The 16558-nt window shown below is 43.5% G+C and overlaps 1 protein-coding gene across 1 annotated transcript in view; it reads right to left on the reverse strand.

Moving 5' to 3' along the window:
- DDR2 (discoidin domain receptor tyrosine kinase 2) overlaps window positions 1–16558 on the reverse strand; it is a 686650-nt gene that overhangs the window by 534371 nt on the left and 135721 nt on the right. The window contains exon 2 of the mRNA XM_085654795.1: window positions 6965–7077. Within this exon, the coding sequence (XP_085510921.1) occupies window positions 6965–7046 (82 nt within the window). The 5' untranslated portion in view covers window positions 7047–7077. The remainder of the gene's footprint in view (window positions 1–6964; window positions 7078–16558) is intronic.

Consider the following 16558-nt stretch of genomic DNA (forward strand, 5'->3'; position numbering starts at 1 on the left):
CTGTTTCTAAAATCACTGATGAACTGTAACTCGCTCTACAAATGAAATATTGTTTGGCATTACTGCTAATCAGTATTTCAGAAGAACAAAATTAAACAGCAATCAACTATTAGTGTGACTGTTGTAATTAATACAAATGTACTATTTTTAAATTGGTTACCTAAGACCTATGAATGGTGAGGCTAAAATTGGAGTCTGTATTGTTTGGAACCATCCTTTGGTTTAGATTTTGTTGATCCTCCTGGTAGCAAAGCACATTGTTTGTGAGCACACATTCGCAGTATGGAAACATCACTACTATAAGTCACAAAATGTGTATGTGCAACCCCACTATATCTACTGCATCCATTGTATTAACTAAGCACCATGGAAACCACAACTGACAAAGAATTATTCCGCAATGGTGTACTAAAATACCCGGATGTTGCATCCACCGGTGAACTGCCAAAGCTTGTTCCTGGCATGTGAAACCATTTCACACAATATGTATGTACTTCTCTTTTATGTCTTCTTTAAAATCAGTAAAGGTTTATGAAATTTAAAGAAAACAACAAGAGCTGCCAAGTACTGTTCCAGTTGTTTTGGGATGGTAGATTTAAATAGAAATGATCTCTGAAAAAGATTTCCCTGTGTTTTCCTTTTAAGGTTTTGCCTGCACAGCGCATGCGCTTTGCTTGTGAAATCTCTTGTATTTAATATATCATAAAAGGGTGGTCTTATAAGTTCCCATTTCCGAATTACTGTGTTCATTCGCTTTTGTGTGGAATTTTTTTTTTGTTAACTTCCCATGGCCGCACACATTTACAATACTTCTACTAAAGCTGTTCACACTGTTTAAGCCCCATTCAGTGTCAAGATAAGAAGATCTCTTCCCAATGCAAAGGCACACAGCTTCAAACAGTATGCTGGAATGCTTGCTTTTTATTACTTAGTTGTGTAAAGCAGATGCTTTAGCCTTAGAACGTTTGTGGTATTTCCTATTCATGCCTCAATACCTTTATTTGCCCTTTGTAGGCATTATCCGATTGATTTTTCCAGCTTAATCTATTTGGTCATTATGATCAAATTCTAAATGTTGTAATAAACGTTGCACATTGAAAATAAGGTTAATATACAAGAGCTATGCTATATTTTACCACTAAAAAGGCATCCACAAGTCCAGTTAGTTACCTTGCAGACAACAGTGTCATGATTTGAATGGAGAAGCAGGTGCTGTAGCACCGGGCTGAAAAGTTGTCAGAACTCCTCTAAACACGTAATATTGCTATAATTGACTACTAAACAGGCAGTCACAATTGCAGTTACCTTGCAGTTAAAAGGGACTTGATTTGAATGGTGCAGCAATTGCAGTGGCACCAGGGGAAAAGCTCTAGGGATCCCAATAAACCCAGATTACTGCTAAAATTTTAAACTACACAGGCAGTTACAAGTACAGTTACCTTGCAGTCAACAGGGTCATGATTTGAATGGTGCAGCAGGGACAGTGGCACTGGGCTCCAAAGTTGTCAGAACTCCTCTAAACACCCATTATTGCCATATTAGACTACTATACAGGCAGTCACAGTTGCAGTTACCTTGCAGTTAAAATGGGCTTGATTTAAATGGTGCAGCAGGTGCAGTGGTACTGGGGCCAAAAGTTGTCATAAGTCCACTTAACACCAAATATTGCTATATTTTACTACTAAACAGGCAGTCACAAGTGCAGTTATCTTGCAGGCAACAGGATCATTATTTGAATGGTGCAGCAGGTGCAGTTGCACCGGGCCCAAGAGTTGTCAGAACTACTCTAAACACCTAATATTGCTATATTTTACAACTAAGGGCCTGATTCCGATGCGGTTAGGAAGGCCTCCTAACGGCATTAGCTCCGTCCAAATCAGATCTGGAACATGTCTTTCCGACCGGCTCGGAAAGGTTTCCGACCGACCGAGTACAATGCGAGTTAGGCGTTAGGAATACCCCAATCCGAACCCACCTGCATTTGGAATGACCAAGCTGTACGGAGCAGAATCGTACATCTCAAAGGGCCGTGTTTCCGAATGACCAAGTACGATGCTGGATTTGGGAAGGCTTTCCAAATCGTGCCGTCCGACTCTAATGCAAAGAGAACAATTGATGGACAGAATGCAGAACAATGTCTCCTTGTGTTTGCTATGTTCGCCCTAAGTTGGCAGGGTATGCCCAGACGTGGGTCCCTTGCTCACTTTGCCACTGGATTCAAGCTAGCCTGGCTGATGAGGGTTGTTAGCCCGAAACCGGTCCCAGGATGCTTGTTTCCGGTCCAAGGAAGACATGGCTTGGCAGTTTGGTCTGGACTGTTCCCATGAGGCACAGGGTCAAGACTGATTTGCATATAGCTGTGTCTGAACTGGGGTGGCAAAGTGATCTAAATAACGATGATGGATTCAACCTAGATATGTGACTGGGGGTGAGTGTCTGAAAAGTTTCAGCGCTCCGTCCATCATCTCCTTGTGTTTACTATGTCCAATTCTAATGGGCAGTCAGAATCAGACTTTGGTGGCCCATAGTGGGCCCCCCTGCACCCGGATCCTTCCCAATCGGGCCTGTAGGGGTACCTTTGGGTCCCCCCTTACCGGCCATGTACAGTGTGGCAGGCACCAGGTGGTGCCCGATTTTCCTTAGCCACCCCTCTCTTCAATGGGAGCCTATGCATTTGGTTGGAACAAAGGATCCGATTGAAGTCAATAGGAATCCAACCAAATCGTATCTGGAAGCATCCGGATGCATCGTACTAGGGTGGTTGGACTCTCCCGATGAGATTCGGTCAGAACCCATTCCCAAACCCATTTGGTTGGAAGCTTTCCAAACCGCATCACAATCGGGCCCTAAGTAGGCAGTCACAAGTGCAGTTATCTAGCAGGCGGTAGGGTCACAATTTCAATTGTGCAGCAGGTGCAGTGGCACCGGGACCAAAAGCTCCAGGCACCCCACTAAACACCGATTAGTGCTATATTTTACAACTAAACAGCAGTCACAATTGCAGTTATCTTTCAGGCACTAGGGTCATGATTTGAATGGTGCAGCAAGTGCAGTGGCACAGGGCCAAAAGGTTGTCAGAACTCCCCATAACACCTATTATTGCTATATATTACAACTAAACAGGCAGTCATAAGTGCAGTTATCTAGCAGGCAATATGGTCATGATGTGAATGGTGCAGCAGGTGTAGTAGCACCAGGACAAAAAGCAAAAGGCACCCAACTAGACACCTAATATTGCTATATTTTACTACTAAATAGGCAGTCACAAGTGCAGTTACCTTGCAGACAACAAAATCATGATTTGAATGGTGCAGTAGCACCGGGCCCAAAAGTTGTCAGAACTCCTCTAAACACCTAATATTTCTATATGTTACTACTATACAGGCAGACACAATTGCAGTTATCTTGCAGTTAAACGGGGCTTGATTTGAATGGTGCATCAGGTGCAATGACACTGGTGCCAAAATCTCGAGGGTCCCCACTAAACGCAGAATGTTGTTAAATTTTACTGCTAAACAGGAAGTCACAAGTGCATTTACCTTGCAGGTACTAGGGTCACGTATTCAATGGAGCAGCAGGTGCAGTGACACCAGGGCCCAAAGCTGTAGGATTCTTCTAAACACAAATTATTGCAATATTTTACTACTAAACAGGCAGTCACAAGCGCAGTTACCTTACAGGCAATAGGATCATGATTTGAATGGTGCAGCAGGTGCAGTGGCACCGGGGCCAACAGCTGTCAATACTCATTTAAACACCAAATATTGCTATGTTTTACTACTAAACATGCAGTCACAAATGCAGTTACCTTACAGGCACTAGAGGGCATGATTTGAATGGTGAAGCAGGTGCAGTGGCACTGGGCCCAAAAGTTATCAGAACTCTTCTAAACAAATAGTATTGCTATTACATCAATGATTTCTTTTATTTCCCTCTTTCATTTCATTTTTCAAAATTTTGCTATTACTTACCCGTACTATACTACTAGTAACAGCACAATATATCGCTTTTTTGTACATAAACAAGTCCTAACACTTTAACAGACTTTCTGTAACTTATATTGTAAAACTACTCAGTAAGCTACAACTTAACTACAAAAAACAGCTTCTTATTAATAACATAGACTAAACCTAATGCCTTTACCAAAGCTTGTTAAGAGTACATCCCATGTCAGACAAATAAAATATGTAATACATTTAGGGCCTGAATTACAGTTTGGCGGACAGAGTATCCATAGCATATGTGGCAGAGTACCCTGCTCGTCAAAGCCTCCGTCTACAAGCCTCATTTGGAGGCAGGTGGCCCTTTAGTAGTATGTTGACTGAGCCTTCAGTTGTTTCATCGACGGAATACTTCCTCGGATGGCCCGAAGAAGTAGGGAGTTACACTGCCCACCTATTTAGGAAAAACCAGGTGGTGAAGGACAGAGAAAAAAAAACAATGACCCCCACACCCTGGGAGAAAACTCCCAGTGAGTGGGGTTATTAGATTTGTCTTTCAGAAACCAACTCCCACTTTGGGAGTTGGTTTCTTAACAACAAATAAATGTAAAAGGTTAGTTGAACGGCCATCAAAACTGACATTTGCTATCCGTCAAGCCTATAGGAATTTAAAAGGAACCATCGTGACAGAAGATCTGTTCAATGTACAAAGATGACTGGTGGGTCAGAGGTCATCTCTAAAATTAGCGAATGGATTACCGCCAGGTTGCGCAAGCAATGTCCTCTGCCATCCCGATGGACACTATTGTATCTACAAATTCTAGTTCTCCTAAAGGTATTTGTTTCAAGGTATTTAAGGTATCACAAACATTGCATCTAAGGGACTCATTATGAGTGGCCCTGAAATCTCGATGGGGCTGGAACAGGAGCCCTATAGTAGTTACTAAATCCCCTGGATCAACACAGATCCGGTGTTTTTCACCCACACACTGCACCTGCTAAATCCAGACACAATATTCAGAAAACTCCGTATTAAAATGTTCAAATCCAGCAGGTATTGATGTGGGGGCGCTGATTCCGGCAGACTAATCCCCAGAAACGTCATCAGGAGTATTTCTGCCCCCACATCCTCCTGAATTAACAATGCCTGCAGCATTGGTAACTCCAGTTGGGGGCGGGAATGCCAAGCTGGATTCCAGTCTTCTCACAATAGGGCCCTAAAAGCACGTTATCTGGTTTACTGGGGGGACCCAGAACTGTGCACCATGAAATGTCTATGCTTTATGAGAGGGTTACAGCTGATAGCTTGGACACGTCCAAGTCCAAATTATTGAGGTCTTTCTTCCCTTTCCTTTTGCCACTTTGACTCGATGGTGCAGGTGAAATTTTTACCGTGGCACGGAAACTAATTTGATACATGCAGCAAACTTCACCAACGGAATAACACCAAAATTCCAAAATGATAGCTTACATCAGAGCAAAACGCAATTCACGCTTCCTTTTGCTTTTTCGTGCTCACAGAAAAAAACAATTACCTTCAAAGGAGCAGACTTTGTTGTCTGTTTGAAAAGGATTGATGTTAGAGTGAGTCACACACTTCAAGGACAAAAGTGCTGACTGGATCCAGGGCTTTGAAAAAGCTCTTTTCTTTAATTTGGGACATTTTGGCATTTTTAATAACAGTGATTGTCTCCAGGGTTGATTGTTTCTATATGGCAACATGCTGCTTGTTCTGATTATGTTTATATACGAGGTTTTCTTTCAGTCCGCATTTAATCCGAAACAGTTTTTAGGTTCAGGACTTTCTTTTAAGCTGGAAGTTGGCAGGGCATTAGATTGAAGTTCCGTAAATGCTGGGTCACTAGAAGACAGACAGGTGCCGTTTTATCACAGGGCGAGGGCCATTACCAGGCGCAGTGGAGGATTCGGAGCTAAAAGCAGCCCAGAAAAATGTATCCCTCCCAGCGCCACATTGTACTCAGTGAGTGTAATAAGTGCATATGACTGTCTCCAAAAGGATTTGAGGTGGCGGGGGTGGGGCGAATTATGTACACGCCCACAAGAAAATAGTGTATGTCGCCTCAGGGCTTTCTGCCAGGCTGAATAGCAGATGCTCCATCTGTCCTGCCACTCCTTAGAGCACTCGCTTTTTAGGTTGAGCCAGGGCAGCGCAAGCGCTGCTCTGTGAGGCATGCTGTATTGTGGTATGGCACAGAGGCTCCGCCCATTTCCCACCCATCTTTCCAATTGGCTCCTTTTACTGTCCTTTCAAAATTGTTGCTTTTCATTCGAAAATAGGCTTAGTAGTCCCTCCTTGGTACCGCCATGTCTGCATTTGTAACTTTCCATAACGACTGAACCTTTTCCTTGTTTTGTTACCCGGTTTGCTTTATCTAGTCGGTGAGCTTTATTCTCTTTAATGATCTCCCCTATTCGACCCACGACGTCGCAGCACGCCGCCACCTTTTATATTGTTATTAGTCATGTATTTCTTAATTTTTGGTGCTGTCCGTATTAACTATTACAGCCGTGCTTATTTAATTATTTAATTTACGGCACGGTCCGCTTTCACTTTAGCGGCTGCACTTATTAGATTGATTTGAATTTACAGCTTTGATTCTAGCGGACGCACTCATTTATTTATTTAATTTACAGCGCTACACATTTTTTTTATTTTTACACATTGTGTAAAAGTGCCTGATACGCGCTTTCACTTTAATGTTGGTCGCGCCCCTTTCTTTAGATGCTACCCACTGTAACCTGAATATGGCGAGTTGCATCTAAAAAAAAGGGGCGCGTCCACCATTAAAGTGGTCTCGCATTTGCGAGAGTTTGAGCTATTAGCATTAGAAATGACAATTCCTTTAATATATGTGTTTCATTGAAAAACCCATTCTACACTCCCTCCCACTAGGCTCAGGCCAGCGATTAACCTGCTGCACATTCAAGTTCAGCATATACGCAGGTGTAGAACATTAGATATATAGTAGAGGTGCCTGTGGAATACTGGAATTCACTCTCACCTGGATTAACCTGGGCTTTGGCAGAATTTGGGATGTGAAGCAGCATCAGCAGCATGAACGGAATCAAGGGCAAGGACATCATTTTCCATCAAATGATTTCTGCGCTCGCGAATCTAGAATGCGCAAACGGAAAAGAAAACCAACAATGAAACCAATACCAGATTTTTAAAAAGATCAAAGTGATTATGTCATTCTTCATACCAACATTCTGCATCACTTGTGCATGCAAATCATATATAAGAAGAACTTGACAATAAGAGATGACCATGAACTTCAGCATACCTGCCAACTTGAATAAAAACCTCACAGTGTGAGGAGGGGCGGGACCTTGGAGGGGGTGGGACTCGTGCCGAGAAGTACCTAATAGGGACTTTTGGACCCACCCTGCCCCGAAGCCCCCGCCTCCAAACCAACCCTTAATTCACACTGGCAGTTTGAAGCCTCGGAATACGAGCTGGAAATCCACTATTTACAGTGGTTTTCAACTTGTTTTCCCTGCCACCGTGTGACATTGGCTCCTCACCAGGTGTCAGTGTGATGGGAGCCGATATCGTGTGTCACACAGTGGCACCGTGAGAGTTGGCAGGTCTGTTTCAGTAGTCTGTTTATTCCGATAGTTGCAGGTGGTGGGCACCGGTACTCATTATTAAAGACAGGGACCTAGTTCTAATCATCAGACTTATACTCAAAACAAGAGAGAGAGAGGGGCAGAAAAATAGGAAATAGGGAAGAATAAAAAGAGAGGAAACCAGGGACAAAGAGAGAAATTAGAGATGGAAAAACCTCCAGTGGCTAGATAAAGAGAAAGGAACTGGAGGTAAGAAAAGACATGAGGTGGAGGTATGACTAGGCTGCCTTTTTATACGGCAACCCCAGTATTTGACAGTATCAACAGCAGGCTTCTAAGAGTAAATTTGGTCACCTGCATTTTTTAACAAATTAGAAAGTGATTATCTGATGATGGAAAGTAATGTTATTTCAAATGAGGTACCCCTTAGAGGGCAATTAACAATGAGTCTGAAGTGAGTATCTGCCCATGGTTGATCTTTCTGAAAAAGATTTTTGGACTTTCATTAAATCAAAGGAAATGGTGCACAACAACATACAAGTCAAAACATTTCCCTGTACCCGTTGTAGACCATGCATTGTAATAAGGTGGTCGCTACAGAGTCCAGGGAAAGTACAAACTGGTCTATGAGTAGTTGGAGGTGGTGGGCACTGGCCCTCATTTTTAGAGACCGGAATTTATTATACATCATCAGACATTGACCGACAGTAAGAGAGAAATGGGCTGGAAAGGGAAAAAGCAGAAAGAGAAAGATGGAAAAATGTGAGCAAAATCCTTCTTTCATCTCCCATTGATTAAGAGAAGAACTCCTTAAGCCTTGAGAAAGAGAAAAGTCTATAGGACGAAACACGTGTTGGCTGTTGGAGGATGCTGTTATCCAAAGCTTGTGCTTGAAAAAAAACACACTATCAGCTTGCTAGTGACAACATTATTCCACAATAAAACCTACACGGACTCATGTATTCAACTTTCTAACACTACCAAATAATTGCTTTTTGAGTGATCCTATATAATTTGTTGTATTTCCTTTACCTCTACCTTTCCCCAAACACTATAAATCCCTAACCCGCTTTACCTCTAATCATCACTAATACCAATAAACCCCTTACCTGCCTCTACCTCTGCCTTTCCCTCAACCTAAAAAATCCTTACTATTCCTTATCCTTACCCTTCCTCAGCCACGGCCCGTGCAGGTAAGAGCAGTGGGGCCGGGTGGGGGGGATTTCAACGGATGATGACGAGGGAAAATTAAATAAATAATTCATTTTCCCTCGTCATCGTCTGTCTAAATCCCACCTCCCCCGCCCCCCACCGGGCCCCATAGCGCTTACCTGCACGGGTCGCGGCTGGCCTTACTTGTTCCCTAAGACTCCTAAATATCCCTTACCCTATCCATTAAACCTATTTTTTTTATCTGTGTGGTAATGTACCATTTAGTAAAGTACCAGAACATGGCTGCGTGGTACTTAACTGTGTGGCACTTACCTGAGTGATAACATCCTAAGCGAAAAAGTTGCATACCTTGTTTTATAACTCTTCGTTTCGTCTGGGAAGAAAACATCGATATTATTTATAGATGTAAAAAATCCTAACTATCCGCTTAAGGTACTTGAGCAACACTTCGAGTGTATTCGCTTGTGAAGTGAGACCTCATTTGTCCTTTAGGGCATTAGCCACAACTTGCACTACGCTGTTGTACTAAGTGTGAGTAGCCACTTAAGTTCAGAACCTGGTTGTTCACCTATGAACCAGTGTGTCAAAAAAGTTTGAGTCAAAATTTGAGAAGTTGGGACATACTCATGATCTACCATGAGACAAGGTCTCCAGTAAGATCCTAAGTAAAAATCCTACCCAGGGCCCCACCTCAAATTAAGGCTCTTGGGGTGATACAGGTATAAAGCTCCTTCCAGCCTTCAACTCAATCTCAGTCTCTCTCCTCCGCTGGAAATAACAGAGCCTTAAAACTCGACATGTCATGATGACATCACTGTGACCGTGGTGCTTCGAGCCTCTCCAAGATTATTCCTTTAAATTAAAGCATATGGGTCATTCTGGAAGACCAAGCTAAGATGTACATACCAGAGGAGACTAACCAGAAAGACACTCTGAAAACATACCCAGTCCAAATAAATCATAATTAAGGCACAGTCCAGCTTCTGGCCAATTACACTTCTGCCAAGAAGTTCTGCAACATAGTACAGTGAACTTACACATTCTAGGTTCTACACATCCTTTTTGCCAAATTTGTGGGCTTGATTTCCTTGAATAGTATTTCTAGGTAACAGGTTACCTGGTTATGGACTTCAGATTTTGCAATAAGTCAAAGGATGGATAAAACCACAGAATGCAGAGATGAACCGTATGCTCTTTACTGCATATGACTACTGCATAAAAGCATTTCATAAATAAATACAGGATGTAGCTACGTGCAAAATACTTCAAAGAGGTGGTGGGCCACAAATGCCTCCTAAAGTCAAAATGCTGCCAGGCCTTGATTTACGGCCTGTTGTGGTAAGAACGTTCGTTAAGATGTCCCACCATACAATTTTCAGTCAAAACTCACCACAAAGAGCTTTCAGTCGAAATGTTTGTGGGAATGGACTGTGGGGATGAAAGCCCTCGCATAACTGCCCAGTCCCTGTTCGTCTTTGTCTTCTCGTGTGTTTTTGTCTCAGTGCATGCTCTGTAATCTATGAGCATACGTTTAGTGCTCAATTATTTTTGGTGACATTACCAGCAAACACAACGATCTGTCTGTTGTGGATATTCGCTACTGGGAGATGTTTGGTGGCACTTAATTCCAAGTAGCAGAGCTCTGCTTTTTCATGCCTGGCTTGGCAGCGCAGTTGTCTGCAATACTATTTTACCAATTCTTTAACATATATATAGAGGGCTATATTAACAAGGAAGTAACGCAGCACGGTGCAGCAAACAATTTGGATGCACCACGCTGCGTTACTTCCGAAGCAAAGGGATAGGTCGTATTTACAACAATATGATATATCCCCCTGAGTTATTCCCTGTGCTGGGGTACAATTGGATGTCATGCGCCAAAGCAGGCACTCTTGCACCATGGTGCAAGAGTGCCTGCATTGCAGGGATGATTGTTTTTGTGAAGGAAGGGACAAATTCTTGCACAAAAACAATCACAAGAGGTGTTTTCCTCTTTCTGCAGCACCCATCGAAAGAGGAAACAAGCATTGGCATAGCCAATAGGTCCCGTTTTTAGGACCTTATAAGTATTTAGTTATGCAGCACAATATCCTTGGTGCAACAACATCAACTGTTACATGGCTAAACACATATAAGGTACAAGGTTTAGCCATGCAACAGCTGATATTGTTGCACCAAGGATATTGTGCTGCAAAACTAAATACTTATAAGGTCCCAAAGCGAGACCTACTGGCTATGCCAATGCTTGTTTAGAACTTGTGCCCTGTGTGTACTACCCTTGAAGATCATGCCCACGAGTGCAGCATTGCAGCCCATTTTGTAGCGCTGCTGGCACAGTCAAACTGCTGTAGGCGCTGAGAAGGGGCGGACAGGTGACAGCTGAAGGCAGGTTGAGTGTGCGCTCGGCCGCTTGGATCGAACCAGGCTCCAGAGAAAGAAACCACACACGAGGCGGGACGGCTGAGGGCTACAGCTTGCTGACTATTAAGTCGATAGAATACAGCAGTCCAGGCCCTATTTCCAGGGTCCTGATGTGGCTGGCTGGAGGGAAGAGAAACCATGTATGGGAGTTGTTGAAGAAAACAAATCATGCCCCCTGCTGTAGCCCAGCATGAAGACCTGCACCTGTGCCACACACAGAGAGCACAGAGATGGCAGGGCTCGACCCTGTCAGATTGGCACAGCAGCAGGAGCTGCAAAACACAAACTCCCTGCCTGGGTTAATCACTGGAAGTCGCGTACTGGAAAACAACAAGGCACCCTCAACGTGGTGCTGTATTCCGGTTCTTTTCACGTACACTTACACCGTAGTGAAATTGGTGGAGAATTGCAGAGGGTGTGTTCAGAATAGTGTGAAGTCAGTTGTACAAAATCGAATATTAAACTGCTGTGCTCTTGCCCTGTACATTGTACAGGAGAGTATATTACTCTGCCCAACATGAAATTTACATCTTTGAGGCAAGACTTATGTACTGATGGCATTAATTAAATGCAAGCGATTCTGCAATGGGCCAATACGGAAGAATTCAATGCTTGAAATAATAGTGCGATTGCAATGCATTATGGAGGCTGTGGTCCGTGAAACCTCGCTGAACATACTTGGGACAACAACCCATTGCGATATCTATCATGAAAGTATCTTTTGATGTATTGAAATTTCAACAATTGTATTGATAGAAACACGGCATCACAGTGGAATCATCATCGCCTGTGATTGCCCCACTTTATTGAAAGTCTTTCTTTTATGTTGATGTATCTAAATTTAAAAGGAAAAGTAACTGACCACTCTGCATTCCGTTAGGATTCCGACCCGGTGAGGGTAGAAACTTGTCATGGTGACTAAGACCTCTCTGCAATGAACGATGTCTTTTCACAATCTGGTTGGTGGACTTGTTTTACTCTGCTGGGCTTGGGAGAGTGTCTTGGTAATATCGAGCGGTGATCGCCACTTGCAAAGCCCCTACTCGTGAGGCTGGGTGTTCTACACAATGTCAACAGTCTTTGAAGTAATATATTGTTGGACGCCCGCCGTTTGCAATTTGGAATGGAAACAAAGTGAATTAATGAGGTGATGCAACTGTGAACAAGCATTGGCCACGCGGCCGTAAAAGTAACACCGCGCGGCCGCGAAAGTCATCGTGATCACAGTGAAAGCAAAAGTGATCGCGATGACGCGCTGTGCTCGCAAAAATGAAATTAAAACAAGCGTTGGCCGCGGGGCAGTAAAAGTAACGCCGCGTGGCCATAAAAGCGAAAGTTATTTTGATTCCTTGCAAATCGCAATTAGGTCATCGCTATTTGAATGTATGAAACTCCATGCATTTCATTTAGCGTTTCCTAGTGCATTGCAAATCGACCTACCTTATTAATATTAATGAGGCCTGTTGCAATTTTCGATCCATTAGGAATCGCTAAAATCACATGAATGATGGCCTGCTAGGGTCAGCAGACCATCATGTCTGTGATTGTTTTTAAATAAAACAATCATTTATTTTCTTAAAGGCAGCCCGTTTTCCTTAAAGGAAAAGTAGTAGCGTTTAAAAAAGAAAAATTAAAAGTTTCCTTCACATTTTTTAAGAGAAGCCAGTGGTCCCTGAGAAATCATTTTCATGACTATTCACAAAGGGGAAGGGGTCCCTTTGGAACCCATTCTTGTTGCAAATGGGTTATGACCTACTTGAGAAGGTGGTAAAGTGCGAATGACTGCATTTCGGTTGCAAAACATTCCTACATACAGCTGCGATTCGGTATTGGGAAGAGATGCCTTAACCACGCCCCTTCCTAATACTGAATCAGTACGTATTCGCTATTCAAAACTGCAATTCAGTAACATGTTATCGAATGGCAAATTGGAATTGAAACATACCAAAGAGCACTTTACCCGTCGCTAACAGCCCAATTCTGTGAATCGGGCCGTTTGCAGCAGGTAAAAGGCATAATACATGTGGCCCTTAGTGTCCTGCATCTAAGCCAAGGTCAGCGTTTGCAAATGTCTGCAAAGCATCAGAATGGCATTTCTGGTGCTCCACCACAAAGCCCACAGGTTTATGGGAAGGAGGCGGAATCTCAAATGACCATCAGCGTCAGGATGCAGTTTTTGGTCCTCTCTCATCTGTGAACTTGCTCCAAACTCTCCACTGGTGTCTCACTTACAGTCTGTTCAGCTATTGTGGAGCCATGCAAGGCACTTCTGATCAGCTCATTCACGCACAAGAATGCTGAGGGATGTAATTCCAGAAAACATGAAATTTACAGATAAATTGAGGACGCCATCAATCCTCAGGAAAGCCAGCTGTGCTGCCTATTCACAGGTACCTGCATGAAGCAAAACAGCCAGGAAGAAGACTGCTGGGTGGTCCTACTCTAATATGTTCTTTGGGGGATGCAACATACTGTACATTCCAAACTCCAATCAGACAGCAAAGGTCAAAAGTAGCACTTTATTTAGAGGTCAGCATTTGAGTCATCAATCACCACCTCCACCTACCGTACTAAATAATTTTCCATAGTAATGTCATGGAATTACCGAAAAAGGTGCTCCCGTCGACATGGTAGGAAAATGCAGGCCAATACACAATGCCAGGGTGTCAAGTCGCCCCGGTCAGCACTTGTTAAATACAATCGCAAAAAGTGGGGCTTTAATTACGAAGAATGAAAGGCAATGTCTGCTGGGAGGTTTTCTCTCAGAGCATGGGGGCAAAGTTGTGTTTTTCCATGGGCATGCAATCCATAGCTTCAAATTTATTTTATTGCTTGATTAATTAAAATCATTACAATATACATTGTTTAACGTAATAAAACAAACATTAAAGACATAAAAAAGACTGTTTGAGGCAATAAATACAAATAATAGTGATCCAGTCCAGAAATAAAGTGCATGTGCAACACACCACAGTCCCCACCCTGCACCACCACACCCCTCCAGCAGCTCAGTTTCAATGCCCTTCCAGCTTCTTGGAAGCATAGGAGAGGAAACTCATTGCCTTTCAGGATAATTGAACTGGATCCATAGCAGTCCCAGTCAGGAAAAAAAGCAGTCCGAAGCTTCATCTTAACTAGAGTGGGCTTTTCAACTACATTCAGGTAGGGGTCCTCCAGCCACGGGCCGGACACAAAAGGGTTCCGATAGCAGAGCCGGGTAAGGGGTTGTATGACGATACAACGCATACTAATACCACGCGTGTCATTACAACGCGGGTATTACTACGCGATGTCAATGACATCGCATTTCATTACATTGCATACTTTTACCACGAGTATGCCTTTACCACGCATGCCATTACAACGCAAAGGCATGCATGGTAAAGCTATACTCGTGGTAAAAGTATGCACGGTAAGTGACAACCCTACCCCTACACAACACACTACTCCCACCCCTACACTACCCCTAACCCTAAAACACTACTACACTACCCACACTACTCCCACCCCTACACTACCCTAAACCAATACTACACTACAACACTAACCACACTACTCCCACCCCTACACTACAACACTACCCACACTACTCCCACCCCTACACTACCCTAAACCCTAAAACACTACTACACTACAACACTACCCACACTACTCCCACCCCTACACTACCCTAAACCCTAAAACACTACTACACTACAACACTACCCACACTACTCCCACCCCTACACTACAACACTACCCACACTACTCCCACCCCTACACTACCCTAAAACCTAACACTCTACTACACTACCCACACTACTCCCACCCCTACACTAAACTACACTACCCTACACTAAACCACTACCCCCACCCTAAGCACAATCAGCCTTACCTCTTTCCTTGTGGGTCCAGCGTCGCCGTCTCTGCTCCCGGTTCCTGCTTCACATTACATCGCATGCGTTGTAAAAGCGCATGCGATGTAATGGTATACGTGGTTTTACCACGCGTTGTAACATCGCATGCGTTGTAACGCATGCGATGTAATAGCAACGCGTGGTAAAACCCGCGTTGTAATGGCTGTTCCCCATGTAAGGCTACTCCGTTTGAAACAAAGCGGTCCCCCTACCTCAAAATACGCTGGATGAAAAGAGAGAAGAGTGGAAGGAGCCCCTCCCGAAGTCCCTCACCACTAAATGACATTTGCTGTATTCTCATCAGCCCAGCCGAGGTCTCACAAGACGCCATTTAAAAGAAAAGGCCTAGTCTGTGCTGAACTGGATGTTGTAGCAACTCCAATGACCTCCATAAACAGTTCCAAAGCAAACCCACTATTCAATCAACCTCAAGTTTTATTTATTTAAAAAAAAAAAACATAATTAATACAAAACATTCATAGTTAAAAGGTGCTGAGAAAGCAGTAACCTGATCCCAAGATAGAACAATTTTAATAAGAATCCTCATAGCGCATTGGATAGTTTATCTAGCGAAATGTACAGCTTTATAATGATGAAATATGACCGTTCAAATATGTAGTCCAGCTCTGCCACGAACAAGCAATAGCTTGGGTCACTGCAAAAACTATTGGGTGAGGGGGGAGACTGCTGAACATTTCTTGAAGCCTTCAGATACAGTTCTGGTGTTTTATGCTCTTAATTAGGAGTGGATTGAGCCCTCCATGTTTTTATATGAAATCAGCAAGGGGAATGATCACAAAAGGGCATTAGTGCTCTGAGACTATAGGCATCCAGATAGGTTTCTGGACATTCCGCTCCTTTCCTTAACAAGCACCATGTTGGTAAAGTACTGTCCTCATGTTTTATCCATATCAGTAACCCCTTACGTGCTGAGGGTTCCCGCTCTCTTCATTAATCCTAAAGTAGACTGGCTGCTACTCCCTGCAACAGTATTGACCTGGACAGACAGCCTCTCTCTCTCTCCTAATTTTGCCATAAGAACATATAGTAAGGTGGTGGAAAGTTGGCTGCATTGTGTCAAAGCCGACTAGTGTTCAAAGACACAAAAAAAGGACCACAAGCTTGCCTAGAAGCATCATCCGACTGAGGAGCAGCGGTGGATGAACACAGGAACATAAAGAGGATCACTGCGTTTAGTACAAGCTGATCCCTGTGGTGATCTCTAGGCAGTCCCTGCCTCACTGTGACTCTTGCACATTGAGGGATGGAAGTCTTTTAAATGGTCACCAAAAATGGTGCTGCTTATGGCGGTGGAGCTGACCCTGGGCGATAGGCGCCTCATCCAGCTGTGGGACTTGTCTCATGACCACACCATGGTAATACGACAGTAACCAGAGAATCAGCAAAGCTATATGAAGGGAAGCCCGGCTTATATGGAAGCCAGCATTTCCAAGGTCAACTCCTATACTCCACAGGAGCCAGTGGTTATGAGTAGTGAGTCCGCTCACTGCATGATTTCTTGGAGAAACTTGCAAG

Source organism: Triturus cristatus, chromosome 4_1 (genome assembly GCF_964204655.1).
Source record: "Triturus cristatus chromosome 4_1, aTriCri1.1, whole genome shotgun sequence".
Lineage (NCBI taxonomy): Eukaryota > Metazoa > Chordata > Amphibia > Caudata > Salamandridae > Triturus > Triturus cristatus.